The sequence below is a fragment of the Crocodylus siamensis genome, chromosome 5 (genome assembly GCF_052110815.1).
Source record: "Crocodylus siamensis isolate JL-2025a chromosome 5, ASM5211081v1, whole genome shotgun sequence".
In the NCBI taxonomy this organism is placed as follows: domain Eukaryota; kingdom Metazoa; phylum Chordata; order Crocodylia; family Crocodylidae; genus Crocodylus; species Crocodylus siamensis.
The window spans coordinates 38662674-38688711 of record NC_143399.1 but is presented as its reverse complement, the minus strand read 5'-3'; the positions used below and the strand labels follow the sequence as shown (position 1 = coordinate 38688711).

Here is a 26038-nt window from a genome sequence, read left to right as displayed (position 1 = left end):
AGCTGTGGCAAGGCTGGGAAAGGAAAAAAGTCCTTGGCAGTGTTTCTTTCTTATCGGGTGCAAGATGCAAGCTGTGCATTTCTAACAGTACTCCATTTCTAACAATATTCCATTTCTAACAGAATCAGGTAGATTCTAATGATCAAGGAGCCAGATTGATTTCTCAGTGCTGCTTCAGTAGACGTGCTGCTGACTTGGGAATTGGTTTTAAACTGTGGGTGGAGCAGGAATCGTACTGGGGTGCAAGTGCACCCACCCTGGATCCACCCCTGGGGTTACTTGCCATGTTTTGTTTCTTTTACTTCTCTGACTAGGCCACCTGTAACACAGCAGCCAAGGTTTATTATGACACAGGCTTTGGGGCCTTTTTTAGCTGTGCTTAGCACAAGTCCCTCAAGAAGGGCCAAGGTTAACAAAAGCACGAAGTTATTTCCAGAGGATTCCGGCTGAGGACAGTCTATGGCCCAGTCCCTGCCTGTCCGTCCGTCCCCATCCCAATGCCTGACCACAATTGTGGGAGCAGAAGGGACACATCAGGTCCTGCTGGGCATGGCAAGCAGCACCCACTGACAAAGCACAGAGGAAATCTCTGCTGCCTGGAAGAGACTCCAAGGCTGAGCCTCCCTGGGAGGGCTTCGGACTTGGAGCAGAAGGGATCTGGCCCACCAGGGTGGGACATCACAGCGCTCCTGGAGGACCCCTGAGCCATAGCCGGTGCCCCCTTGGAACGGTTTCCCCCTACCCTGACACAGTAAGGAGGAATGGGTGATCCCAGCTGGACGTTTGCCTCTCCCAGCCCCAGGCCCCCAGCCCTAGAGCCATGGCCCTGCAAGGGACCACCCAGGCCTCCACAGCCACCCCCACATGTCAGCCTGCCCTTCCCGATCCCCGCTTCCTAGCCAAGCAGCCCCTATGTCCACCCAGCCTTCCACAGGCCCAGACACGCATCCTTTCATCTGTCACTCCAGAAACACCCCCTCATGCAGTACTCCTGTCCATCCCCTGGAACACCTACCTGTCCTTCCAACTTCCCGTCATCTCTGTCTATGTGTCCCTCCATACCCTGAACTCAATAGGAATCTGCCTAGCTGCTCTTCTATCTATCCATGTTTCCATCTATCCTCAAACATGCACATCCATCCTGAACATGCACACACATTTTGATCCCTCTGTCCACCCATTTTTTATTTTTTTTGTAAAAATATATGTCTTTATATATATATACTAGCCAATTGCCTGTCACGAATGACAGATTTTAAAGGAGTGTTTATGTGGCCAGCCTCGAAGGGTGGCCCTGCCCCTGCCCATTTTGTTGCCCCTCACTGCCAAGCTACACCCGTCCCAGCCCTGCCGCTGCCCCTCACTCCCAATCCACTGACTCCAACCCTGCTAGTGCCCCTCACTCACCAAACTGCAGTACCCTGCCCCCCTGGGCCATGATGGTGCCCCTCACTCCTGATCCACAGCCCCCTGGTGCTGCCAGTGCCCCCTGTACTCCCAACCCACTATCCTCTGCCCCCACCCCAATGCCCCTCTCTCCTGACCTGCAGGCCCCTGACCCCACCAACCCTGTTGGAGGGGCCCCAGCTGTCCCCGTCCTGACCGGTCAGAGCATGGTGGCTCCAATACTAAACTTTTTATTAATAAGTGGCAATGGGCTGATTCAGACCCAGAGGTAAATCCAAACACTCGGTGACACCTACTTGGCACCAAATAACTGCACACATGCTCCCCTTCAAGGGCCTGGCACATCAATGCCAACACAAAGGAAAAATGGTCAGCAGGCAGTAATGGAGCGGGTTGGAGGGAAGAGGATGGGAGGTTGTGGTACCCCACCACCCTGAGATGGAGCTGCTGCACCTCACCAGGCAGCCTGGCGATGGCCCCCTCCTCACCACCCAGCATCTCGTGGCAGCTCAGCCCCTGTGAGCAGAGTGGGGGCACTGGTCCCTGTGCTGGCCACGGAGTTCCCTGCTACCCTCCAAGCCTTCCCTCCCCTTCCCCAGTGGAGAACAGGCAACCCTTCCCTCCCCCTTGCTTTGTTGCAACCCCAGCTTCTGCTTCCTCTGCCCTGATCAAATGTCTAGGATTTTGCTGTGCTTTGGGGGTGGGAGCAGGGGAGACCAATCGGAGGCAGCAGGGAGCACCGTATGGGTCTATACACCTCTGCAACTGCAGACCAGTACGTGTGTGTTCCCTGCTGCCTCCAATCGCCCTCCCTCTGCTCCCACCAGTGGAGCAAAGGAAAGTCCCAGACACTTGGTTAGATTTTAAAAAACTCGCCTTGACTGAGATCAGAGGCCTTAACAAAGAGGACACAGATGTATGGTAACTCTACCTCAGCAACACATGCACACTTGATCAAAAGCCTTATAGACAGACAGACAGACCGACTAAGCCCTTTATTATATTAGAATATAATAAGGTTACACACGCACGCACACACACACACACACACACACACACACCTCTTCTAGTCACTGATCAGTGATCATTACTTCTTTAACCCACAGAATGCTGCAGCCAGCCTGCTCTTCAAGTAGCAGAAGCACCAACTTGCCTGCTATACCCCAGAGCAATCCAACCAATTTTCTATGACTCCTGCCAACAGCCCTGTGACTGACCATCCAACCATCCCATCTCTCACTTCAGCCACCCAACTGTCCCACCAACAATCCTCCATCCTGTCTTTCACAGCATCCATGCATCCCCCCCATCCCTGCCATTGACATCCCTTGCACCCTTCTTTTACTAACCCCTGCCATGCATCTATCCACAGACCCCAACATCCATCAGTCCTTCTATTCTTCTCTCCTCCCACTGCCACCTTACCATTCCCTTCCATCTTTCCCCAAGAGCTACTCTCCAGCCTACACATGCTGCCATCATGGCCAATTGTCGTGGCCTTCCCTGGATAAGCGGGTTCAAGGAAGGCCTGAAGTTCTATGGGTGTGACTGAGTCTCATCCATTCCTTTTCTCTCCAGACTAGGATCAAGTCTTACTACCATGGTCCTCAGGGTCCCCACCACCTTGTTCCATCTACTATATCTCTGCCCACTGGCATGCCTGCCAATCTTTCTCTTTCTATTCATAAATGACTGGCAGAGTGACCCCGGGCAGAGGCCACCATACCCCAAACCCATGGGGTACCAAAAGGACACTAGCCCCAAAATGGACACTGGGTTGTGGACAATCAACTCTGTTGGGCGCTTGGGGAACCAGATGGGGGAGTACACTACCCTCTATACCCTGGCCAAAATGAATGGGTGTCAGGCCTGCATCCTCCCAGAGATGCACCAGCACCTGGCACCCCTGTTTCATATCACCCTGCCTGTGGCCCCCAGAGCTGTGTTCAAGGAAGTCCCCTGGAGGAATTATCAGCTCCATGACTGGATGCCGGAGGAGTACAGGCACATCCCAAGCAAGTACGTGCGGCTCATGGGCTACTCCTGTTCATGGACCTTCTACCACCACCTCCAGGATGAGATCCTGCAGGAGTTCTCTTTCCATGACTACATCCAGGATGAGGCCAACCAGTATCTGGCTGGGCTGTGTGGCCAGCACCAGAGTGTAACCTATGTGGGCGTCCATGTGCGCAGGGGGGACTACGTCCACAGGATGCGCACAACCTGGAAGGGGTGGTGGCTGACAGGGCCTACCTAGAGAAGGCCATGAGCTACTTCCAGGCCAAGTACGAGGAGCTGGTCTTCATAGTGACCAGCAATGGGATGGATTGGTGCCGGAAGAACATTGATGGTTCAAGGGGGGATGTGCACTTCACTGGGGATGGGAGGGAGTTATCTCTGGGCAGGGATTTTGCACTGCTGGCCCATTGCAACCACACAATCATGACTGTTGGGACCTTTGGCATCTGTGCCGCCTACCTAGTCAGAGGGGAGACCATCTACTTGGCCAACTACACCCTGTCTGACTCCCCATTCCTCAAAGTCTTCAAGCCCTTGGCCGCCTTCCTGCCTGAGTGGATTGGGATCAATGCAGACCTCTCCCCACTCATACACTAGAATCTGAGCTGGGGCAGTGGGTCACAGACTCCCAACAGACTTGGGATATGGTGACTGGTCTGCCCTGCATGGGCAGTAGGGAGCATGTGGAACCCAGCCCCTCCCATGGAGAGGAGGAGAGTGCAGGGAGTTGGGGGTGTGCCATTCCTCTTTGAGTACAGACCAACTTTAAGGTCAAATTTTAAACCAGGAGGAAAGGTAGGAGCCAGGACACCTAAGTACTTTCCAGCATGAACTGCCCTCAGGCAGAGCTGGCTCCATTACAAAAGGTAGTAAAAAGCACTCTGGCATCCAGTCTAGAGGTAAAAGTACCCAGCTCCAGAAACCAGACCAGACCAGGGATGCTCAGCCTCCAGCCCATGGGCCAGAACTGGCCCATGGCACTGTCATCTGGCGTGGGGGGCTCTCCATAAGTCCGGAAATTTGGCAGCAGGGGAGAGTGGTGGCACTGCTCCTGTACTGCCAAATCTCTGGATCCACAGGGAGCCCTGGGCGCTGCCTGCTGGATCTGGTGCCCAGTCTCTGAGCAAGGCCAGACATGGGTGGCACACAGGACCCAATCCCAGCTTTCAGGGGGCTGGAGGGGGGCAGTGCTGGGCCCCCAGCACTCAATTCTGGCATACAGGAATTGGTGCTAGGTCCCAGGGCCCAACCCTGGCCACAGACAGGCCCCATGCCACTCATCCAGCCTGTGGGGCCAAAAGGTTGAGCATCACTGGATGAGAGTAAGGCAGGCAGAGGACAGGACTCCTGGGTTCCAGCCCCAGCTCTGGGATGGGAGTGGGCTACACTTTAATAGATCAAGTACTGTATTTCTCCCACTCTATGCACCCTGGAATATATGATGCACTTTTTTTGAATGAAGGAGAAAACATTTTTGTCATAACTCAGTAGCAGCTGCAGCGGCAAGCAGGGAGACTATGCTCATTGTTCTGCTGCCTGTGGAGGGCTATAGATTTCACTTCCTCTTTTGCCTGGTAAGTGGCAGAAACTGCTTGTACCACATTTCTCAAATATAATGCACACTCAAATTCCAGCAGCTGTTTTTTTGAGTGGGGAAAAGTGCCTGTTGTATGTGAGAAAATGTAGCACTAGAATATCTGCATCCCTGCCCCATTCCATCCCCTGAGCCAGCCAGTCCTCTGCCCAGGGGCCAGATATGGGGAGGCAGAGGGGAATATTCCCCACCTCAACTCTCCCCTCTATGCACAGGTCCAGACAAATCCCAGAGACGCTGAGTGTTTTTATTGGCAGGCAGCTGTGAATACGGTGGTTATAAAGGCAGGGCTGTTCCTGGTTGCAAGAGTGGGAGGGATGGTGTGCTGGTGGGGCTCAACAGCGGACATGGGGTCTGCAGCAGTGTCTACACCCCCATCAGGAGCTCTCTGGGTCTGCTGGAGAGAAACACACACAGGCCGTGAGGCATGGAGGTGAGCAGAACAGTGATGCCCCAGCCCCACCTACTAGGGGGTATTGTGGAGGGGGGTTACCCTGTGCTCCAGCCCCAGCATGGGGCACCATGGGGGCTCAGGGTCAGGAGCTGGCTGGAGATGGGGTGGGAATCTCTTGGCTTCTCCATCTCCAGTAATGGGTGCTGTGGGGAGCCAGGGGTGGGAGCTGGCTGGGGGAAGGAGGGAAGAGGGAGAGTGCTGCCCAGTGCCAAAGCCCTAGCAGGGGCTGGAGGTGCTAGGGGGATCTCTCACCAGCTCAGGCCTGCCCTGCCCCAGAAGTCTCAAATTTCTTCTTCCTGCCCTCCATGCCGCTCAGGGCGTCGATGTTCTTGCGCCAGTCTCCTACCTCCCGGTTCTCCTGGAGGGGGTGGGAGAGTCAGTGCTGGGGAGGGGAGCACCCCATCTTCCCTTTGCTGCCCCCCAGCCTTCCCTTTGCTGTCTCCAGCCCAGAACCTACCCCAGCCATGCCCTTTCTCCACTCCCTCCCAGATCCTCTGATCCCCCTCCCCTCCCCCTGAGGTTCCATCCCTCCCACCCCATGCGCTCCCCAGTCCCCCTTCCCCTGCTTCCTTTCCTCTCCCCCAGTCTCCCTGTGCCCCCTCCCCACCTCACCTTCTCGGTATCATCCTTCTTGACCTGCTTGAGGTTGGCCCGCAAGTCCAGAGACACCTTGTGCTTGGAGCCCAGCAGTGCCTGCATCATGGCATCAGCTGAAATCCGGACCCGCCGTAACGCTGGACGCTTGAACTTGCCCCGCAGGTCAAAGATCTTTTGGTTCAGGTCCTCGATCTGGGAGTTGGGGTAGGGAAGAGAGAGAGTGGGAAGGTGGTAGTGGGTGCTGGGCAGTGGGACGGTGCTAGGGGGTACTGTGCTGCAGGGAGCAAGGTGGGCACTAGTGGGTGCTGTGATACAGAGAGCAAGGTGAGCACCAGGGAGCAGCATGATACTGAGACCAGGGAGGGCACTAGGGAGTGCTGCAGGGGCACAGTGAGGAGGTGGAAGGGGGCTGTGGGAAGGCACTAGGGGTGCCACACTGGGACCAGGGGGGCAGGGCAGTAAGGTGGCTCTGTATTGTAGGAAGGCACTAGGGAATGCAGTGCTAGAGCTCAGGGTGGGCATTAGCGGGCACAAGCATGGGGCTACCAGAGGACTCTGTGCTGCCCTGTCTCTGAAGCAGGGTACCAGAGTCCAGCTCCGCACCTCACTGATGCTCTTGCTGACGCGCACTTCAGTGTCATAGCGCTCCTCATCCACCCTGTCCACACGGGCGTGCAGCTCCCGGCACAGCTCCTGGGGCACCAGCAGGAGGTTGTTCAGCCCCTGCCAGTAGGAGAGGGGACCCTGCCCCCACCCCCGCTCATGACTCCCTGCAGCTCATCCACTCACCCAAGCCCTTTTCCCGCAGCCAGTCCCCTTCAGGCCCCCAGACCCCTCCCCTGCCCCCACATCAGACCCCAGTCCTTTTCCCCACCCCATTCTAATCAAACCCCTCTTTGCCACAGGCCTCCCTGACTCTGTCTAACCCCTGCCCCCTGTCCCCTTCCCAGACCAGTCCTGGGTCCCCCAGGCAGTTGGGGGGGGGGTATGGGGGGAAAGCCATACCTGCAGCTCTGCCAAGGAGAGCCCAGCTAGGGCGAGCGGGGGGCAGTGCTCAGAGAGGAACCGCTCCTTCTCCTGGGCCCGCTCCCCCTCCTCCTGCTCCAGATCCTGCTTTGCCACCTGCAGCATGAGTGTCTAGGGAGAGAATGGGGGGGAGTCAGACCCCAGGCCCAGCTAGTCCCATACCCACCTCCAGCAGCGCCACAAGCTCAGCCATCTCCACCCCATGCCATCTCCTTAAATCAGGGGAGGCCCATGAACCCAGCCTGCCCTGTACCCTCCTTGCCCGCTTCAGATCAGCCCTACAGGCCCAGCCAGCCCAGTCACTGCCCCCTTCCCCACTACCTGGTTACCTTGAGCTGCAGTTTGCGAGAGGCAGTTATCTTGGGTTTTCTCTGTGTCAAGACAAGGAAAATGACATCAGCAGAGGCAGAGACCCAAATCAGGGCAACCCTGCAGACGAGGGGATGGAAACTGCCAAGACCCCATCCCTTCTCCGTCCCCACTCTTTTAAACAGGAGCCTGACCCTCAGCTGAATTGTGCACTGCCCCTCTAGGACAGGCTGTTTCTACCCTCCATCAAAAACCTCATGACCTGGAAAGGAAAGAGAGACCGTTTTGAACCCATTTTCCAGATGGGTAAATGGAGGCCCAGAGCAATACGATGATTCCAATGGTCTAACAGAGCTGGGAAACTGAACTTGGCTTCTTGGCTTGGACCTGAGCCACAAGCCACTGCCCATGTTAGCCAGGACACTGGAGGAAGGTGATTTTAGCCCAGTTGTTGTCATGGTAAACTTTATCAATATCCCAGTATCAGAAAGAAGCATACTGCTGTGGGGCTGGCAGGGCCCTCTGGAGGTCACATCTAGTCTGACCCCGAGCCTGAGGCAGGATCAGCCCCATTCAAGTACTGATCCAATCTGCTCCTAACACTACACTGCAGTGCTGTTGCACAGCTATGAGGCTGCTGCCTGAGGACCCCAGAGCCCCTACACCTGCCCCAGGTGAAGCAGGGGACAAGGGCTGGTGGTGTCCTGCTGCTGCCCGGTTGTTAAATAAACTCAAGAGATCTGAAAAGGAGGGCCCTGCCTCCACTAGAGAGAAAGGCAAACCCCCCCACAATCTACACCATTCTGACCACGGGGTAAAATTCCTTTCTGACCACAACTATGGCGATGGGTCTAATCCTGAATGGAGGAACAAGACCCTCTAGACAGGAACCACCAGGTTTAAGTCCCAGTAGGAGCATTGGTACAGCCCAATCCCAATCCCTAGCATTGGCTGCAGCCAACACTCGGTGCCTCTGAGGAAGACTTAAAAACACAGTGACAGGTGTAACAGAAAAGGGGAGAGGGTGGCGAATTCTCTCCCAGCCCCATGCAGCAACCAGCAAAGCTCAGAAGCATGGCAAATACCCATAGCAGAACACAAGCAGAACTACACCTAGATGATCCCTGACCAGCTGCCTGTCCAAGCTCTTCTGGAACCCTCCAGTGATGGAGAGTCCACGCTTTCCCTAGGCAGTCTGTTCCACTGCCTCACTTGTTCTATCAGTGAAGTTTTTCCTGATATCCAATATAAACCCACTTCACTGCAACTTCAAGCCACTGGAGAAACTGAGGCATGGAGAAAAACAAGGACACCCTCCCCAAGAAGAGTCACACGTGAGTCAGGGATAGACCCAGGTGTCCTGGCTGTCTCCACCCTGCTTTAACTAGGCTGACACCCTAGGACCTTTTTTCTATTTTATCAGTACTCTGCAGTGTTGATACACCTGAGGTTGACCAGAACCCTTTGGAGTGGGAAGACCTTTATAGATACCTGGGCATGGCTGCCAGGTTCCCTTTCAAATGGAGCAAAGATATTGGTTGCTGTCAAGGACCCTGTCAACTGGGGATAACTTTATTGATGCACTGGTGTGGCTGACAGGGACCTTTCCAGATGGGTTCAACTTTATTGGCACCTGAGCATAGCTGACAAGGACCTTCTCAAGGAGGGAGAACTATATTGATACCCCAACCTTAACGTGCGGCTCAATGGCATAGGCTCGGTAATTAGCGGATGACTTTCTCCGGAGGGGTGGGACGGTGGCTGGTGGTGGGGGAGGGAGTGTGGGTTTGGGTGGCTCCGACTGGGACTCCGACTCAGGCTCTTCATCCTCCTGGGCTGCTTCTTCCTCTTCCTCCACATACTCCTCTTCCTCCTCCTCTAACTGAGCAGAGAAATCAATGACATGTGAGCTCCAGGCCAACCCATGCCATCACCTTTAAGAAGGGCAGGGGGGACAGGGGGGGTGTTATTTCCAGCATCCAATTCCCTTTAATTCCTAAATGGGAGGGCAGGATATTTGGTGGACAAAAAGTGTAAGGGATGCTTTCCCAGGGAACTCTCTCAAGGGATTGTTGTAGGGTCACCAACCCTCCAGGATTGCCCTGAAGTCTCCAGGAATTAGATACAAATCTCCAGGAGACAGCTGAGAGTCACCCAGGAGATAAATGATAGGGCATTCATTAAAATAACTATTAAATGTTGAATTTGATTTATACAAGAGTCCAGCAGATTTTTTAAATGCAGTACTGTAGTAGTAATGTGCATTTGCCTTCCTGACAAAGTCTGTGCACCAAAATCCGTAAGTGATATATGCAGGCATACGGGCATGTTGGTGTTCTGGAAACCTCCCAGAATAGATTCAAACAGAGTTGGCAAAATTACATGGTTGTCATAGGGGCCTGGCTGAATGGGGCAGGGGCCTTTACCCTCTAGGGGGCACTGGCCCTAATCTAGCCTCAGGGAAGGGCACTGGCTGCCTTGGGGCCAGGGGTGAAGCAGGGACTGCTCTCCTCTAGCGGGCAGCTCTGCCCTCCAGTCCATCCAATAGAGTGGCTGACTTTGTCCCAGTAATAAAGACTGATTATAGGGGAATGCACCCCCATGCTGATACTTACGGTTACTTCCTCCCTGTGGGGTAGGTTAGGGGGGAGAGAGAGAGGGAAAAAATTAGTTCAGTGACAAACCCAGCCCCTGAATGACACAGACACTATCTGAGACTGGGGGGGCGGGTCCCCTAGCCCTTTGCAGGCCTGGTGGATGGCTTGAAGCCCCCTCCCTGCCTGGGTACTGAAGGGATCAGAATCATAGAGAAGTCAGGGCTTGAAAGGACCTCCAGAGATCATCTAGTCCAAGCCCCTGCCCTGGGCAGGATCAGTCCTATCCTAACCATCCCCTACAAATCTATAATAACCCCTTAGCAAAGCTACTGTTAACCCTGATGCAACACAAGGCATCACACCCCAACCTGCCACAGGTAAAGCAGGGGGACCTCTACTGGAAAACGTTGTTCATATACACTCAAGAGGTCCCAGGTAGAAGCTGTGCTCCCTGCTACAGAGACAGGCAAAACTCCCTCAAAGTCCAGGCCAGTCTGGCCATGGGGTAAAATTCCTTCCTGACCCCAATACAGTAATCAGTCTGACTCTGAGCAGAGGAGCAAGAGTCTCTAACCAGGAACCTCCAGGTGGAAGCACAGTAGAATATAGGCAGAGGTATGCCTAGTTCATCCCTGACCAATGCCTGTCCAAGCTGTTCTTGAACATCTCCAATGATGAAGAGTGCACAGCATCCCTAGGCAGTCTGTTCCACTGCCTCCCTGTTTTACCAGTGAAGAAGTTTTTCCTGATATTCAGTCTAAACCTACTTTGCTGCAACTTCAAGCCATTGGAGAAACTGAGGCACAGAGAAAAGCAAAGACACCCTCTCCAAGGAGACTCACATGTGAGTCAAGAATAGAACCCAGGTGTCCCGGCTGTCTCCACCCTGCTCTAACCCACTAGACACCAGTCCCCTCCCAGGGCTGCTCCCTGCTCTAACCTTGCAGACCCCACTGGGGTAGAACCCAAGCATCCTGACTGCCACCCCACTGCTCTATCCCACAAGACCCCCCACTCCTGAGACCCCACTTCCCTCCCAGAGCTGGGCATGAAACCAATCACTTACTCTTCTGCCATGCTGAGTAGGTTGTGTCAATACCAAGAGCTGGGGGGGAAAAATGGGAAAAATCATCTCATTGTGCCCTACAAGGAGTGCTGCCCGAATCTGACCCCAGGCCTGGCTTAGGAGGTGGGTAAGGGGTAGGGGCACAGGCAGGGGCAGGGGCCTTTCCCTTCCAGTAGGTGCTAGCTCCAATCTGGTCCTGGGTGGGAATAGGCTTCTCACCAACTTCCTTATCTCCCCAGGCCTGTGGCTTTGCCCCTATTTGGGGTGGTTGCTCAGGGCTGATAAGGCAGTAAGTGGAAGGTGCTAAATATAACAGCTCTTATCACAGCTGCCAGATGGAGTCAGAGTTGCAAAGGGATGGGGGGTGGGGGCTGTTCTTTGCATAAAGCTCTGGGCAAGCAGTTGCAGGGTGTGGGGGAGGACCCAGAGGACCCACCAGATGGTGAAGTGGTTGTAGTCTCCCCCTTCTCCAGCCCCATGAGGCTGTGGCCCAGCCGGCCAGAGCTGCTCTAGTCACATCCAGATGGGCTGGGGGGAAGTGTATAGGGTTTAAGATGAAGGGGCTGGGGATGGGTTCAGGTTCATCCATTGTAGGAACCCAGTTTCCCAGTGCTGATGCAGATGCCTCCTGAGTAAGGTATGTGAATGGAGGTGGGGAAGACACTGGTTATACAGGGACCCCTCACACACGCTGAGAGGCAGCTGCTTCTGGGTGGGGTATCTTGGGGGTTGGTTATACAGGCACGACTCACCTGGCACTGGGTTGTGGCTATCCCTAGAGTGGGGCACAAAGAGGGTCTCTTTAAAGTCATGTTTCCCCGTCTCTTGGGGTGGACTGCCAGTGGGTCCCTTTGGGACCAGCTGTGGTATGGTGGGGGCTTGTTTTTGGGGTACTGAAGGTGACAGAATATTTAGTAAGGGGTTAAAGTCTCTAGGGATGGTAAAGGCCAGAGAGGAAAGATCTGTGGGCCTAAAAGCTGTGAATTTGGGGAGGATTCCCCCCCACCGGCCAGGACCTGGCTACCCCCTAGGTTCCCCTCCACTCCTTGCCCTCCTCTCTTACCTTGAGAGTTCCCAGCACAGTGGGGCTGGAAGAAGCAGGGTGTGGGGGGTGGGTCTCTGCAGGCTCTAGGCAAGTGTGGAAGCTGCTGGATTTAAATAGGGCTGGTGGACTGCCCAGCTGGCAGGGGAAAGGGAGGGGAGGGGCTGCTGATAAGGGGGGCCCTGGTGTTGGAGGGCTGGTGGGGAGGGGGGCAGGGGAAGGCCTAGGCAGGTGCTCCCATGGACGAGGGGGTGGAGTGGGCATCCCTGGGCCTGGCTGGAAGGGGTGGGGGGTACACATGGGCTCCTACCCCTGAAGCAGCCCATGGCCTCTGTGCTCCACTGTGGTCTGTGTCCCAGCAGCAGCCTTGGGGTGCCCATAGACACAGGCTGGCAGGGCTGGGCAGTGCTGGGAGGGGCGGGGTGCTGTTCCAAAGGTCCTGCCAAATCAGCAAGGTCAGTGCCGATGGCTCAGGAAGCCTCCCCCAGTTGAGCACCCCCACTCCCACCCCATGGTGCCCCCTAGCTCTGGGGCACTTGGGTCAGCACTCACAGCTGGGATGGAAGCCCTTCACGCTGCTACCCTTGAACCCTGAGGCTTTGGGTCAGTGCCCTCAGGCCCTGTAGCACCCCTAAGGGCTGGGACAGGGGGGCAGTACTGACTGCTGAGCCCCTGTACCCCTTCTCTGTGGCCTGGCACCCCCTGTACTGAGTCCCTTTGTTCCCCACAGCACACTGCTCCTTGGCACCACACAGGCACTTGCACCCGTCGCCAACATCCCCTCCCACTGCATCCAACCACCCATGCCTACAGCAGCCTACAGAAATCCCCATGCCGTGCAGCAGGGTGCCCCAAAGCTAAGCTTCTGGTATCACGTCACTTTGAATCAAACTTGTTGGGAGCAAAGCGGACCCAGCAGGAAAGAACTTTATTTCAGTATGAAACACGTCATAAATGACAAAGCCGGACGCAGATCAGAGGGGGCAGATAAGGGGAGTGAGGGGGATTCATGCTCAATTCTGGGGGGGGGGGGGGGGGGGGCAGGGGGTATTTAGGACCCTCCCCTCAAACATAGAGCAGTGGAATTTTATTAGCTTCTGGCCTGGAAGGACACAGGGCAGGGGAGAGAATGGAAGGATTAATAATGCTGGGCAGAGAGGAGTCCTGGCCTGCAACTAAGTGGGCAAGGGTTAAAGAGTGAAGCTGGGAGAAGCTCAGATGCCCCAATCTAGGACCCCAGCAGGTTAACAATGCGGGGGGGAGGGGTGTCTCTCTCCCCACCCTATATCCCCAGGGAGCTGGTTTCCAAGGTGTGGCCCTGCCCTCAGGCCCCTTCCTGCAGCTGGAAGCACATCCACACTGGATGCTGCCCACTTGGCACACCATGGGGCTGGAAGCCAGCCCCTGCTGCCAGGGCTGTGGCCCGGGAGGTGAAGGCGCTGGCCTGGTCCTTGCGGAGGTCGGGCAGGAAGCTGTGGAGACAGCAAGGAGGGGTGAGCAGTGGGGGAAAGGGGGACAAGATTCCTAGCTGGACCCTTCCTGTTGGGGGTGTCATGGGACCAGGGGCACATAATTCCCTACCAAGACATAGCCAGTCAGGTCCCACAGTACAGGCAGGCCCTCCGGTGTGGAACACAATTCTCTGCCAGACCCTCCTCATTGGGTGCTATATCATCCCCCAACAATCTGCAGGGTTGGGGGCACAATCCCTGCCTGACCTCTCTCCTGTTGGGGTGCTATAGGATGTCCAGGCCTGTCCCAAGTCTGGGGGAAACTATTCTCAGTCGGACATACCCTGTGCCAGGTGCCATAGGCTCCCCACAGAGATGCTTCCTAATGGTGGGGGGAGAGGGGAACACACGGGACACACAATTTCAAGGACAGCAAGGACTGGACCCACTCTGTCAAGGTTTCACCAGCTTTGAGGGGAGCAGGGCCCCAGTGGGTGGAGGGTACATACGTGGTCAGCTCCACAATGAGGGTGGCGCTGGGGGCAGACACTAGCTTCAGCTCTGGCATCAGGTCATGGATCATGCTGTGGGGACAAGGCAGCATGAGCAGAATCCAGCATGGGACCAGATCCTGAACCCTTCCAACCCACCTGACATGTCCTGTCCTACAGGAGGATAGTAGGGGGTATCATGGCACCCAACAGATTGAAGTGGGGGGTAGGTACAGGCTACGCCATATTGATGGTAATATCCCAGCCCATATACCCAAGGGAACAGATCTTGCTCTGCCCCTCCCTCTCTCAGCTAGGATAGAACCCAGGAGTCCTGGTTCCCAGCCCTGCTTGCTCTCACCCACCAGACCCCACTCCCCTCCCCACAGCTGGGATAGAACCCAGGCATCCTCGCTGGTGGCCTACCCTACCTGCAGGAGAAATAGAGGAGGTTGAAGAGCCGCTGGTACTGGCTCTTGCAGTGCAGCTGGGGGGTGCTGTTGAGAGGCAGAAAGTGGATCCGGACATCCCCAGGGGAGATGGGTCCTGAAGGGGAGCTGCTGGTCAGCACAGAGACAGTGAACCCCCGCCCCAGCAGGACCTAGCCCCTGGGAGCTAGGCCAGGGACTAACTGGCCAGAACTGGGGAAGGATCACCCACCCAGAAAGCAGCCCAGAAACCCCAGCAGTAGGGGTCTGCATGAGGGATCCCCCCAAGAGGGCTAGGGAGGAGGGTTCCCTGCCATCTCAGTGAGCTCAGGGGTTTGGCCATGGTCCCAGTAAACAGTGATCCTCAGGCTGACCTGCAGAAGAACAATAGTGTGTGCAGGACCTCTGTGTGAAGGCAATGGGTTTGCTTCCAGCCTTTGCATGCTTCACCCCTTATACAGGCCCCATCATGGCTCCAGGTCTGGGACAAGTGGAAGCAGTTCTGGCATGTGGGGTGAGGCTGAGGGGATGGCCCCAAAGCCCAGGGAGGGGCATGGGTGGGGTCTGGTGAGGAGGGGGGCTGGAGAGTGGGTCTGCACCCTGTGCCCCAGCATGGGCCAAAGAGCCCCCCATCAAAACTGCTCTTGGGTTGAACCAAGGGAGACCAGATGCTGAATCCCTCATAGCTGTGGTGCCACGTGGCAGGGAACTCACTGTGACCCAGCTGGCTCTGCTCCTGGGGCTGGGAAGCATCCCCTGGGACTGCGGGGGCCACGCTGTCCCCCTCTGGGCCAGGTCCTGGGGGGATGTATCGGGCCCGGGCTGCCAGCTCATGGAACATGGCTGTGACATTGTGCAGCGAGATCTCCTGGGCACTCTGGGTGCGGAGAGACAATGTAGAGAGGACAGCTCAGGTCCCCTGAGATTCTGATCGCTCCCCAGTTCTCTCCCTGCCCTCCCCCAGTCTGCTCATCAAGATCAGGACTGCTCCTCCATAGGGGGCCCCAGTCGCCCTCCATGCCCCACTCCTTGCTAGCCCATGAACTGCCCTCACCTTGCTGGGCACCCCGTTGATGGTCTTCAGCAGGCTCTTCTCCTCAGTCTCAATTCCAAAGGGGATGTAGGGTCCTGTGGCAATGTCACCCCAGTACCCGCGGGCTGGCACCCTGTCCCCATTCTGGGTTGGGGTGGGGAAGGAGATAGCATGTTACTTCCTCCACCAGACTCAGTGCCCCACAGCCGTGAGCTATGGAAGCCCCCCTCCATTCAACTTGGCTGGGCTGAGAACCTGCCCCACTCCCCAGCCAGTGCCCTCCACACCTGCCCCCTCATCCTCTCCCCTGCTGACATACCCCCTACCCATGCTAGGTAATGACCATGCTCGCCTAGTTTTGTGCCCCCTGCCCCTACAGTCCTCCCATCCCCCAGAACTGGCACCAACCCCCAAGCTAGGACCTGCTCACCAGTCTTAGGAGCCTCCCAGAGGCCAAGGTCTTGTTGGGAGTGTTATAGATGCCCTCACGGAGCTCGAAAGCCACACCTGTGTCCCGCCACCTCGCATATTCTTGGATATTAATTACACTGGCCTGGATGAAGATGGTGGGAAGGGTGAGAGCCCCCTGCCCAGGGCTGCTCCCTGCCAAGGTCCCAACAGTCTGAAGGTCCTGGGCTAAGCTCTGCCCCCACCCTGCTCCTCATAGCATGATGCCCACTAATAAGCCCTTCTCCCTGTGGCATGGTACCCCCTGTCTCTGCCCTCTAGGCAATGCCCCCCTAGAGCAACAAGACCCTGCTTCTGCCAGCACAGCACCCCTTAGCAAACCCACCCACTCCACTCTGCAATAGACCCCCTGTCATCTCCCCTGCAAGCAACATGGCACCCTTTAGTGAGGTGCCCACATACTCCCTGCCGTATGGCACCCCCAAGTGCCAGGCTGGCTCACTGGGACCATCACTGGCTGCAAGGGGAAGGTGCCCCCTGCAGGCCCTTCTCTGCCCTGCTCCTATCCTGGGGCTGCCCCACCCTGGTGCAGCTAGCATCAAGTTGTGCCAATGCCACATCCCACAATTTTCTCACCCCCTGCTCATGCAGCTTCATGTTGAGGTCCCAGTCGCTCACGCCCCTGCGGGCATCATAGCGGGTGCCCAGGTACTGCCTCACCCGCAGGTCCCAGAGCCGCACGATGGGGAAGGCTTGGGGATCTGGGTGGCGCCAAAAGCGGAAGATGCCCTCCAGCTGGTCCCGCTCCTTGAACTGTGGGAGGAACAGGAGATGGGGAATGGGGCCACTCAGCTGGGATTCTGCTAGGGAGAAACTGAAGCATGGAGGGGGCAAGAGAACAACTCCATCCACAGTGGAATCCAAGAGGCCTAGCTGGTATCACTTACTAGAGTCCATGCCTCACTTGGAACTGGGACAGGACCCAAGAATCCTGACTCCAGCATCTCAGGAAGGGTCAGGGAGGACCAAGCTAGGGAACTTCTGGAGGGGCTGGACAAGTTCAAATCAGCAAGTCCAGATGCTCTCCACCCTAGGGTGCTGAGGGAATTTGCAGGGGTCATTGCGGAGCCCCTGGCATGGCTTTATGAGCCCTTGTGGTGCTCTGAAAGACTGGAAGAAGGCCAGTGTGGTCCCCATTTTCAAAAAAGGGACAAGGGAGGACCCGGGCAACTATAGGCCCGTTAGTTTTACTTTGATCCAGGGGAAGCTCTTTGAGAAGATTATCCAGGAGCACATCTGGGAAGGACCAGCAGCAGGGATGATGCTCGGGGCAGCCAGCATGGGTTCATTAGGGGCAGGTCCTGCCAGACCAACCTGATTGCCTTCTATGATCAGGTCACAAAATCTTTGGATGCAGGTGTTGCAGTGGATGTAGTTTTTCAGGAAGGCCTTTGACACTGTCTCCCACCCCATTCTCATTAAAAAGCTCATTAAAAAGCTAGGCGACTGTGGCATTGATGCCTACATAGTCAGATGGGTCGCAAATTGGCTAAGGGGCTGCACCCAGAGAGTGGTGGTAGACGGGTCATATTCGACCTGGAGGAAAGTGGGCAGTGGAGTCCCCCAAGGGCTTGGTCTTTGGGCCCACACTGTTCAATTTCTTTATTAGTGACTTGGATGAGGGGGTGAAAAGCACCCTGTTCAAATTCGCTGACGACACCAAGATTTGGGGTGACATGGGCATGCTAAAAGGGAGGGACAGGATACAGCTGGACCTGGACAGGTTAGAGGTGTGGGTGAATGAGAATAGGATGGGATTCAATATTGACAAGTGCAGGGTGCTGCACTTGAGCAGTAAGAACCTGCAGCATACCTATAGGCTGAGGAACTCCCTTCTCGAAAACACGGTGGCAGAAAGAGACCTTGAGTCATTACTGATTCCAAAATGAACGTAGGCCGCCAATGTGAGGATGCAGTCAGTAAGGCTAACTGCACCTTGTCATGCATCCACAGATGCATCACAAGTAAGGCCAAGGAGGTGATCCTCCCCCTCTATGTGACACTGGTTAGGCCACAGCTGGAGTACTGCGTCCAATTCTGGGCACTGCACTTTAGGAGGGATGTGGTCAGCATTGAGAGGGTCCAGAGGAGGGCCACTCGCATGATCCAAGGACAGCAGGGAAGACCCTACGAGGAGAGACTACGGGACCTGAACCTGTTCAGCCTTCACAAGAGAAGGCTGAGAGGGGACCTGGTGGCCATCTATAAACTTACCAGGGGAACCAGCAGGGAATGGGTGAGACCCTGTTCCCCCGAGCACCTACCGGAGTAACAAGGAATAATGGCCATAAGCTGTTTGAAAGTAGGTTCAGGCTAGACATTAGAAGACACTACTTCACCGTGAGGGTGGCTAGGAGCTGGAACCAACTTCCAAGGGAAGTGGTGCTGGCTCCTACCTTGGGGGTCTTTAAGAGGAGGCTGGATAATTACCTAGCTGGGGGCAAGGGGTCAGATTTGAAGATCTGCTTAGGTACCTTCTGACTGTACATCTATGAATCTATGAATTTCCTCTCCCCCCAGCTCATCAGATCCTCCTGCCCTCCCACAGCAGAGAGAGAACCCGGGTACTCTGGCTCCCCCTCCAGCATTAATTACCAGATCTCACTTCTTCCCCAGTCTGATCCCTGGAGAAGGGAAATGAGGATAGAGGACTGGTCTGACAGGGACTGGGATACCAGGGCCCCTTGGTCTGACATGGCATAGATAAGAGGATGGCCCACTGGTGGACATGTGTGGGAGCAGCTTCCCCCCTTCCTTTGGGTCTCTCAGCTCCCTGCACCCCTCTTTTTGGGGCAGCTCATTTCCAATAGACCATGACCCTGCTTGATCTGGCTGGAGGGACACCAAGCTCTTAGCTTCTGTACCTGGCTTAGCTGTGGTGTAGAATCTCTCACCAGAGAACCACCTCCATCCCTGCCCCCCGCCAAACTTTACCCTCATGTTTTCACTTGGCTACTGGGTGGACTCCATTTCCCAGGATGCACCACTGCCTTTCCTCTATGTTGCATAATGGGGCATGCAGTTCAGTGTGGGAGGCCTGCTTTTAGAGGACAATGGGGGTGTGAAGCACCCAGACTTCATCTCCTATGATGCTCTGTAGTCATGCTGCAACCAAAAACCATGTCTACTTTACTAGCTGGGAAGTGCTGCATGCTGGGAAATGTACTCCAGCAAGGCAGCACAAACAATAAAAAATTGGAGAATGGGATAAGCAAGCATCATGATGCACTGTGATGATGTCTCTACCATGCTATCTTAACCCGGGGTGGCACTGTTGTTTATTTTGGGAAATGAAGCGCACCCTGGGAGCCCAGCCAATAGACTGGCAGTGGGCAGAACCTGGGCTCCATCTCCCATGATGCACTGTGGTCACACTGCTGCCAAGAATTAGGCCTTCCTAACCTAGGGATGTGTGGCATCCTGGGAAAAGTAGTCCAGCAAGGGAGTAAGGGTAACGATGGGCAATGAGAATAGGAGCTGGGGACAAGTGAAATCCACTCCCCATAATGCACCATGGCCATGAACCTGCTATGAGGCATGGTTGCTGAATGCAGTGAATGTATCAATAGAAGCATTAGGTGCAAAACACAGGTGATAGTGCTGCTCTACTCAACACTGATTAGACCTCATGTAAAGTAGTATGTGCAATTCTGGGCTCCACATTTTAAAAAGGACATGCAAAAGTTAGACAGTGTTCAGAGATGAGTGACAAAGATGACAAAGGGCCTGGAAAGCAAATCATATGAGGAGAGGCTATAGGAGCTAGGCATGTTGAGCTTGCAGAAAAGGTCTTTAAGAGGGGACATGATGGCACGTTTCAAATACTTGAAGTGCTACTGTACAGAGGGAAAAGCACCTTTTCTCTCTTGCTTCAGAGAGTAGGACATGGACCAGTGGCTTGAAGTTGCAGCAAAATAGGCTTAGGTTGGATATCAGGAAAAACTTCTTCACTGATCTGATGAGTGAAAAACTGTTTCACTGAGGCAGTGGAATAGACCACTTAGGGAAACTGTGAACTCTCCATCCCTGGAGGTGTTAAGGAAAAGCCTGGATAGCCACTGGGTGGGGATAGTCTAGGTGTAGCTCTGCCTATGTTCTACTGTGGGGATTTCCCAGGATTTGAGGCTTTTCTGGTTGCCTTCTCCCATTTTCTACTACACATGTAAGGGTGTTTTTAAGCCTTCCTCAGAGGCATTGGGTGTTGGCTGCAGCCCAGACTGGGGATTGTGACATCTGTGCTAATACTCCTGCTGGCACTTAAATGTGGAGGTTCCTGCCTAGAGGGTCTTGCCTCTCCACTTAGGGTCATAGTTTCATAGTTTGTAGGGTCGGAAGGGACCTGAGCAGATCATCTAGTCCGACCCCCTGCCATGGCAGGAAAGAATACTGGGGTCAAATGAGCCCAGCAAGATGTTCATCTAACCTCCTCTTAAACACCCCCAGGGTAGGAGCCTGCACCACTTCTCTTGGAAGCTGGTTCCAGACCCTAGCCGCCCTGACTGTGAAGTAGCGCCTCCTGATATCTAACCTAAATCTACCCTCTGCCAGCTTGTGACCGTTATTCCTGGTCACTCCTGGCGGTGCTCGGGGAAACAGTGACTTCCCCAATGCCTGCTGATCCCCCCTGACTAGTTCATAACAGGCCACAAGGTCAAAACGATCACCACTGTTGGGGTAAGAAAGGAATTTGACTGGTGCAGATTGGTGCAAACTGTAGGAGTTTTGCTTTCCTCTGTACCAAAGGGTGTAGCCTCTACCTGGGATCTCTTGACCATATATTAATAACCTTTTTTGGAAGAAGGGTATTGACTGCTGTGGTTTCCCTGCTTTACTGGTGGCAGGTTCAGGTATGATGTCGTGTGTTGTGTCAGGGTTGATAGCAGTTTTACAAAGAGATTAGATTATGGTTTGGATAGGGATGACCCTGCCTCAGGCAGGGGGCTGGATTAGATGACCTCTGGGGGTCCCTTCCAGTCCTTCTTCTCTATGATTCTATGATTATGGGAAATGTAGTGCATCCACAGTGCCCAGCCCACTGCAGGGAATGATTGAGTGGCACCCAGACTCCATCTCCCATGAGACACAGTGAGGGCATGCTGTTTTCCAATGCCCAGCAGCGGCCCTGGGCACAGGTGGGTGAAACCCAAGGACCACTGGCAGGGGACTTACCTTCAGGCCTGCCATGTCCAGGACTGGCAGGTGGCACTGCTGGAAGTCTGGGTCAGTGGCCAAACGGATGAAGATGTCTGACTTATCCTGCAGGTAGGTGGCTGTGGGGCTGCGCATCAGGCTGTTCCCCAGCAGTTCTAGGAATGTTTCACTCTTCTCTGTGAAGAAGGGAGTGATGGAAAACTGGAAACAGCAGCCTGCTGTCCCAGTGGGACTGAGCGCCAGTACTCCTGGGTTCTACCCTCAGCTAAAGTAGGGGAGCTGAATCTAGTTCGAGCACAGAGGGCTAGGAGCCAGGATGCCTATCCCAGCTCTGGGAAGGGAGTGGTGTCACAGTAAGGAGATCAGGATCCAAGATTCCTGGGTTCTGTCCCAACACAGGGAGGAAATTGGGCTTTGGCGGGTTAGAGCAGGGGGTGCTGGAAATGAGGACACCTGGGTTCTACTCCAGCTTAGAGGAAAAGGTGGGGTCTCTAGAGTACTGGCTCTCATCCTGCTTAGACCCAAGGTTCCCCTTCTCTAAAACTGCCAACTCTTAGCTTTTACTCATTTCTTGCCTACAGTAAAATATTTGAGAGATTTGTCTGTTGCAAAGAACTCAGGCAGCCCACAGCAGGTCAGCATGTTTTGACACTATGGATTCCAATTTGAAATCTCTTGGCTTATCTTGTGAATTGTGTGTAGGTGTTTGCACATCTCACAGTGCTAATGCTGTGTGACACTCCAAAAAGGATTTCATAGCACCCCAGGGTCTAAAGGGCTGGAAGCCAGGATGCTTGGGTCCTACCTCAGCTTTGGGAAGAGAGCAGGGTCTTTCAGAGGACAGTTGGGAGACAGGACACCTGGACTCTCTCCCACTCTGGACGGTGGTAGACTGATCATTCAAGCAAGGGATTTGGAGGACTTTACCTTGAAGCCCCATCTTCTCCTGAGGCTCTAGGGCAAGGCTGAGGAACAGCAGCTGCCGGGCCAGCACTTCAGGGTTATTTTCCACAATGTAGAACTGAGAGAGGGGAAAGAACGAATGTAAGCCACACACCACAGGATTGGCCTCTGTGCCAGTTACAGACCCATCTGCTTCAGAGATGCCCACATCCCTGCACCTGGTGAAGGGTTCCTGTATAACCAATCCCCATCCCTCCCCAAATGTACCTCACACTGGAGATAGTTGCAGTTCAGCAAGGGGGCCTTCCCTGGACCATGCTTTGTGATTTTTGTGGTGCCTCCTATAAAAGCAGCTGGAGAAAGTGTGTCCCTATGAAATCCAAATGCTCTTGCTGGAATTTAAACCTGGAGGTTCCTGGCTAGACAGTCTTACTCCTCCACTCAGGGTCGGACCAATCACCATAGTTGTGGTCAAAAAGGAATTTTATCCCATGGTCAGATTGGTGTGGAGTGTCGTTGTTTTTTTCTTCCTCGGTAGCAGAGGCATGGTCCCTCTACCTGGGCTCTGTCCAGCATACATTAACAAACTTTTCCAGCAGCAGGAGATTGGCTTCTGTGATCCCCCTGCTTTACCTGTGGCTGGTTTGGGTGTGATGTCTTGTGTAGTGTCAGGCTTGATGGAAGTTTTACAAAGAGGTTAGATTATGGATTTGTATAGGACAGTTTGGGTAGGGATGGTTCTGCCTCAGGCTCAGGAAGGAGGTTAGAATAGATGACCTCTGGAGATCCTTTCTAGCCCAACTTCTCTATGATTCTATGATACCCAGGCCTGGTCTCTTCTGAGGTGGGGTTCTGTGGGGAGCAGAGCAAGGATGGTGAATGGGGAAGAGTTCCCCATCTCCAACCCTAGGAGGGGGTGCTGTGAGGAGGAACAGTGGGGGAGGAGCTGGTTGTGGGGTGCTTCTGGCTGCTCTAAAACCCAGAAGGGGGCATTGTGGAGGGCCACAGTGCAAGAGCTGGCTGTTGGAGATGTGCTGGGTACAGAGAAAGATATGTGCTTCTTCTCTTGCCAAGCATCTCTACTTCTCTGGAGAAAGGCATTGCGTTTTATAAACGTCCTCATACAACCCTTCCTGCCTGTCCCTTTCCATGCTCTTCCTGTCTCTCTCTCTCTCTTTCTTTCTCTCTCTCTCTCACACACACCCTCCCCCTTTTCCCCCCAGGCACGTAGGAATCAGGAGATGTAAGCTGGGCAAATGTGAGAGTTTCTCAACAAGACTTGCTCCTCTGGTGAGGAGGGTGGGGGGAATATCTTAAGGGGCACAGGGAGGGCGCAGGAGGCACATCAGAGGCAAGCACACTGTGCTCATTGGCAGCTCCCTCCTCTCCACCCCCACCACCTTGCCTGCCTCAGGGCACATCCTGTGTCTAGCCCAGCTCCCACTCCTGCTACCCTGATTAGTTGTGACACTTGTGTGCAAATGCAGCAGTGGTTCTGACAGCTCCGCAGGGCACTCCAGGCAGAGCCATTGTGCCCAACCCCATAAGAGAGGGACTGAGATCAGAACACCACACAGGGTTGTGGGGAGGGACCCTAAACAGCATGTAAAATGGCAAGCAGGCCCAGTACCCAGAGACAATCCAGAAGCCCTGGTGCCTAGCCCCCCTGCTGTAATCCACAAGACCCCACTCCTCTCTCAGCACTACGATGGAAGATCCAAGACCCTTTGCTCTAATCCATCAGGTCCTACTTACCTTCCAGAGCTAAGGGTAGAGCCCAGGAGTCCTGGCTTCCAGTTCCCCACTGCTCTGACCCCCAAAACCCTATTTCTCTCCCAGAGCTGGGATAGAAACCAGCTCTGCAGATTGTCTCCTGTGTTTGCCTCACTAGACTGCTGTCTCTTCCACATCATGGAAGGAAGGGGAGGTACCTACATTGATTTTCCTCTGTGGCCAACGGTGAGCTTGGCACATGGTCTTGAGGACGTGCCGGCCATCCACAGAGCCCACCAGCAGGATATTCAGCTCTGACAGACCCTCCTCTGACTGGCAGAGATGGTCCAGGGAAGCCTCCAGACCTGGAGGGAAAGAGAACTGCTGCATTCAACACCTGTATAAATAATCCTCAACATACCCCATCCCAGAGGTGGCTGCAGCTCAGTGTCAGGAGAGGGGTTCCCAGCTCTCACACCTCACCCAGAGGCAGCTGCATCTCAGTGCTAGAAGAGAGGTTCCCGGTCATAGAATCATAGGGAAATCAGGCTGGAAGGGACCTCTGGAGATCATCTAGTCCAACCCCCTGCCTCCGGCAGGATTGTCTCTATTGAAACCCTCCTGTACAAATCCATTGTTTAACCTCTTAGCAAAACTACACAGTCAACCCTGACACAACACAAGATATTACACCTGAACCTGCCACAAGTAAAGCAGGAGGATCACAGCAGCCAAGGTTGCAGAGATCCCAGACAGAGGCTAGCCCCCCACCCTACAGAGGAAGGCAATTCCCCACCCAGTCCGCACCAATCTGACCAGTGGGAAAATTTCCTCCTGATCCCAAATGTTACAATCAGGCTGACTCTTAGCAGAGAGACAAGACCCTCTAGCCAGGAACCTCTGTGGTATAGCCTGGGATCACACTTCTTGAGGGGACCTTGCTGAAAGAGAACAACACCCCAGTGCTGGTGCTGCCCCCCAGGGAAGGAGACAGGCCTCACATTCTTTCTGCAGATCCAGCGCAGGGGAGAACCCCCACCAGGTAGTGGTGCCAAAGCCGGTGCCAGTGCCCGCTGCTGTCATGGCTGGAAGACAAAAATACATAGGTGGGGGACCTGCCACCCGTGGTGGTGGGGGTCCAGTGCTGGCCTCCACCCATTTCTTTTTCTCCTCCTAGAAGACCCCTGCCCCCTTTTTCCCTTAAAAGCCCCCTTCTCTTTGTGCTGCCTCCCCTGTGACCCTGGGGGAGCTTCTCCTGCTATGTGTTGGCAGCATCTGGCACAGGGGGGCTGGGACTGCGAGTTCTTGGATCTGCAGGGACAGGGGAGGGGTATGCAGAGGATGCCCCCTGCCCCCTCCCCTGCAGCAGCCACATCCCCCCTCCCACACACCTGCTTTCTGCCCCGCTGGTGCTAAGGTGTTCCCCCCCTTCTCCATCACATCCACAATTTCCCCTTTGCTGCCTGGTCCCTGCTCCCCTCCCCCACCTCTGCCCCTCCCCCACTGCCCCTTTCACTGCCCCCCAGTCTGACCTCCGCCCACTGCACCCTCATTCTGCCCCTCCCTCACTGCCGCCCACTTGTACCCACACGCCGCCCCTCCCCGCTGCCCCAGCCCATCTCTTTACCCCAGTGCAACCCCCGCCCCCAACCTCTTTCTCACCCTACCCGGCTACCTCCCGAAAGACCTACCCCTTCCCGGCAACGGACAGCCGCGCTACCCAATGGGTTGCCGAACCATGCCCGGCTCTGCGCCAATGGGAGCGCGAGTGCAGGCCGGGAGTCTTTGGATTGGTTGATCCTGGGGACGCGGTCGCTACGGCAACGGAGCTGGACGGGATTGGTGAGGGGGGTGGTTGCAGGGCCCTGTACCCTACCCTGCTCCCATTGGGAGACACGGACCCCGCGATTCCCCACTTCCCCCGGCAGCCTGTCCCCGGGGCCCCAGTGATGCTGGCGCAGGACCCCGTCCCACAAGTGGGCACTGCCTGTCCCATACCTGCCTTCCTGAGAGCCCCCCGCTGCAGATCTCCCAGCTCCAGATCCCTGTTGCCCATGATCCTCCTTCCTGAGGTTCCTCCTGCCCCAGATCCCCCTGCCCTAGGTCCCTCCTGCCCCAAATCCCCTTCTTGAGATCTCCCTGCCCTAGTTCCCCCTTCCTGAGACTGCTCCTGCCCCAGATTCCCCTGCTCCTGGTCTCTCTTGCCTCAGGTCCCTCCTGCCCAGTACCCATCACTCCTGCCTCTCAGGCCCCTCATCATGTTTGCTGCCCTGTGCTGGATACCTTCCA

The 26038-nt window shown here is 55.1% G+C and overlaps 2 protein-coding genes and 1 pseudogene across 6 annotated transcripts in view; 1 reads left to right on the top strand and 2 right to left on the bottom strand.

Moving 5' to 3' along the window:
• Positions 1 to 1558: 1558 nt before the first annotated feature.
• The window catches only part of LOC149863800 (galactoside alpha-(1,2)-fucosyltransferase 2-like), a 56580-nt pseudogene continuing 32100 nt past the window's right edge, over positions 1559 to 26038 (top strand). Inside the window, exon 1 of the transcript XR_016442616.1 lies at positions 1559 to 5453. The product of XR_016442616.1 is annotated as a galactoside alpha-(1,2)-fucosyltransferase 2-like (transcript). The remainder of the gene's footprint in view (positions 5454 to 26038) is intronic.
• On the bottom strand, positions 5254 to 12214 carry TNNI3 (troponin I3, cardiac type). Of its 2 annotated transcripts, none has more exons than XM_090049370.1 (10): positions 12133 to 12214; positions 11070 to 11108; positions 10022 to 10034; positions 9097 to 9288; positions 7427 to 7468; positions 7077 to 7208; positions 6675 to 6764; positions 6087 to 6263; positions 5727 to 5832; positions 5254 to 5417 (listed from the first exon to the last, which is right to left on the bottom strand). In XM_090049370.1, the coding sequence occupies exons 2-9, from the start codon at positions 11078 to 11080 to the stop codon at positions 5731 to 5733; spliced, it is 759 nt and encodes a 252-aa protein (XP_089905496.1). In that variant the 5' UTR covers positions 11081 to 11108; positions 12133 to 12214; the 3' UTR covers positions 5254 to 5417; positions 5727 to 5730. The 2 variants fall into 2 exon arrangements, with proteins under 2 accessions (XP_089905496.1, XP_089905497.1); XM_090049371.1 differs by having other exon boundaries at positions 5254 to 5414.
• On the bottom strand, positions 13020 to 25434 carry DNAAF3 (dynein axonemal assembly factor 3). Of its 3 annotated transcripts, none has more exons than XM_090049367.1 (12): positions 25412 to 25434; positions 24751 to 24834; positions 23972 to 24114; positions 22061 to 22154; positions 21152 to 21309; positions 16559 to 16735; positions 15945 to 16067; positions 15536 to 15658; positions 15196 to 15358; positions 14485 to 14599; positions 14072 to 14146; positions 13020 to 13583 (listed from the first exon to the last, which is right to left on the bottom strand). In XM_090049367.1, exons 2-12 carry the CDS (start codon positions 24830 to 24832, stop codon positions 13436 to 13438), a joined length of 1401 nt encoding a protein of 466 aa, XP_089905493.1. In that variant the 5' UTR covers positions 24833 to 24834; positions 25412 to 25434; the 3' UTR covers positions 13020 to 13435. The 3 variants fall into 3 exon arrangements, with proteins under 3 accessions (XP_089905493.1, XP_089905492.1, XP_089905494.1); XM_090049366.1 differs by lacking the exon at positions 25412 to 25434 and adding an exon at positions 25377 to 25388; XM_090049368.1 differs by lacking the exons at positions 15945 to 16067; positions 25412 to 25434.

Coding starts and splice junctions, on each gene's coding strand:
- TNNI3 (XM_090049370.1), bottom strand. Junction 7,209..7,426: donor CTCGCAAACTGCAGCTCAAG/GTAACCAGGTAG, acceptor TTCTCTCCCTAG/ACACTCATGCTGCAGGTGGC. Junction 6,765..7,076: donor TCTCCTTGGCAGAGCTGCAG/GTATGGCTTTCC, acceptor CTGGTGCCCCAG/GAGCTGTGCCGGGAGCTGCA.
- DNAAF3 (XM_090049367.1), bottom strand. CDS start 24,832: ATGACAGCAGCGGGCACTGGCACCGGCTTTGGCACCACTACCTGGTGG. Junction 22,155..23,971: donor GGCCACAGAGGAAAATCAAT/GTAGGTACCTCC, acceptor CCCCTCTCTCAG/TTCTACATTGTGGAAAATAA. Junction 16,068..16,558: donor TGAAGCTGCATGAGCAGGGG/GTGAGAAAATTG, acceptor ATCTTCATCCAG/GCCAGTGTAATTAATATCCA.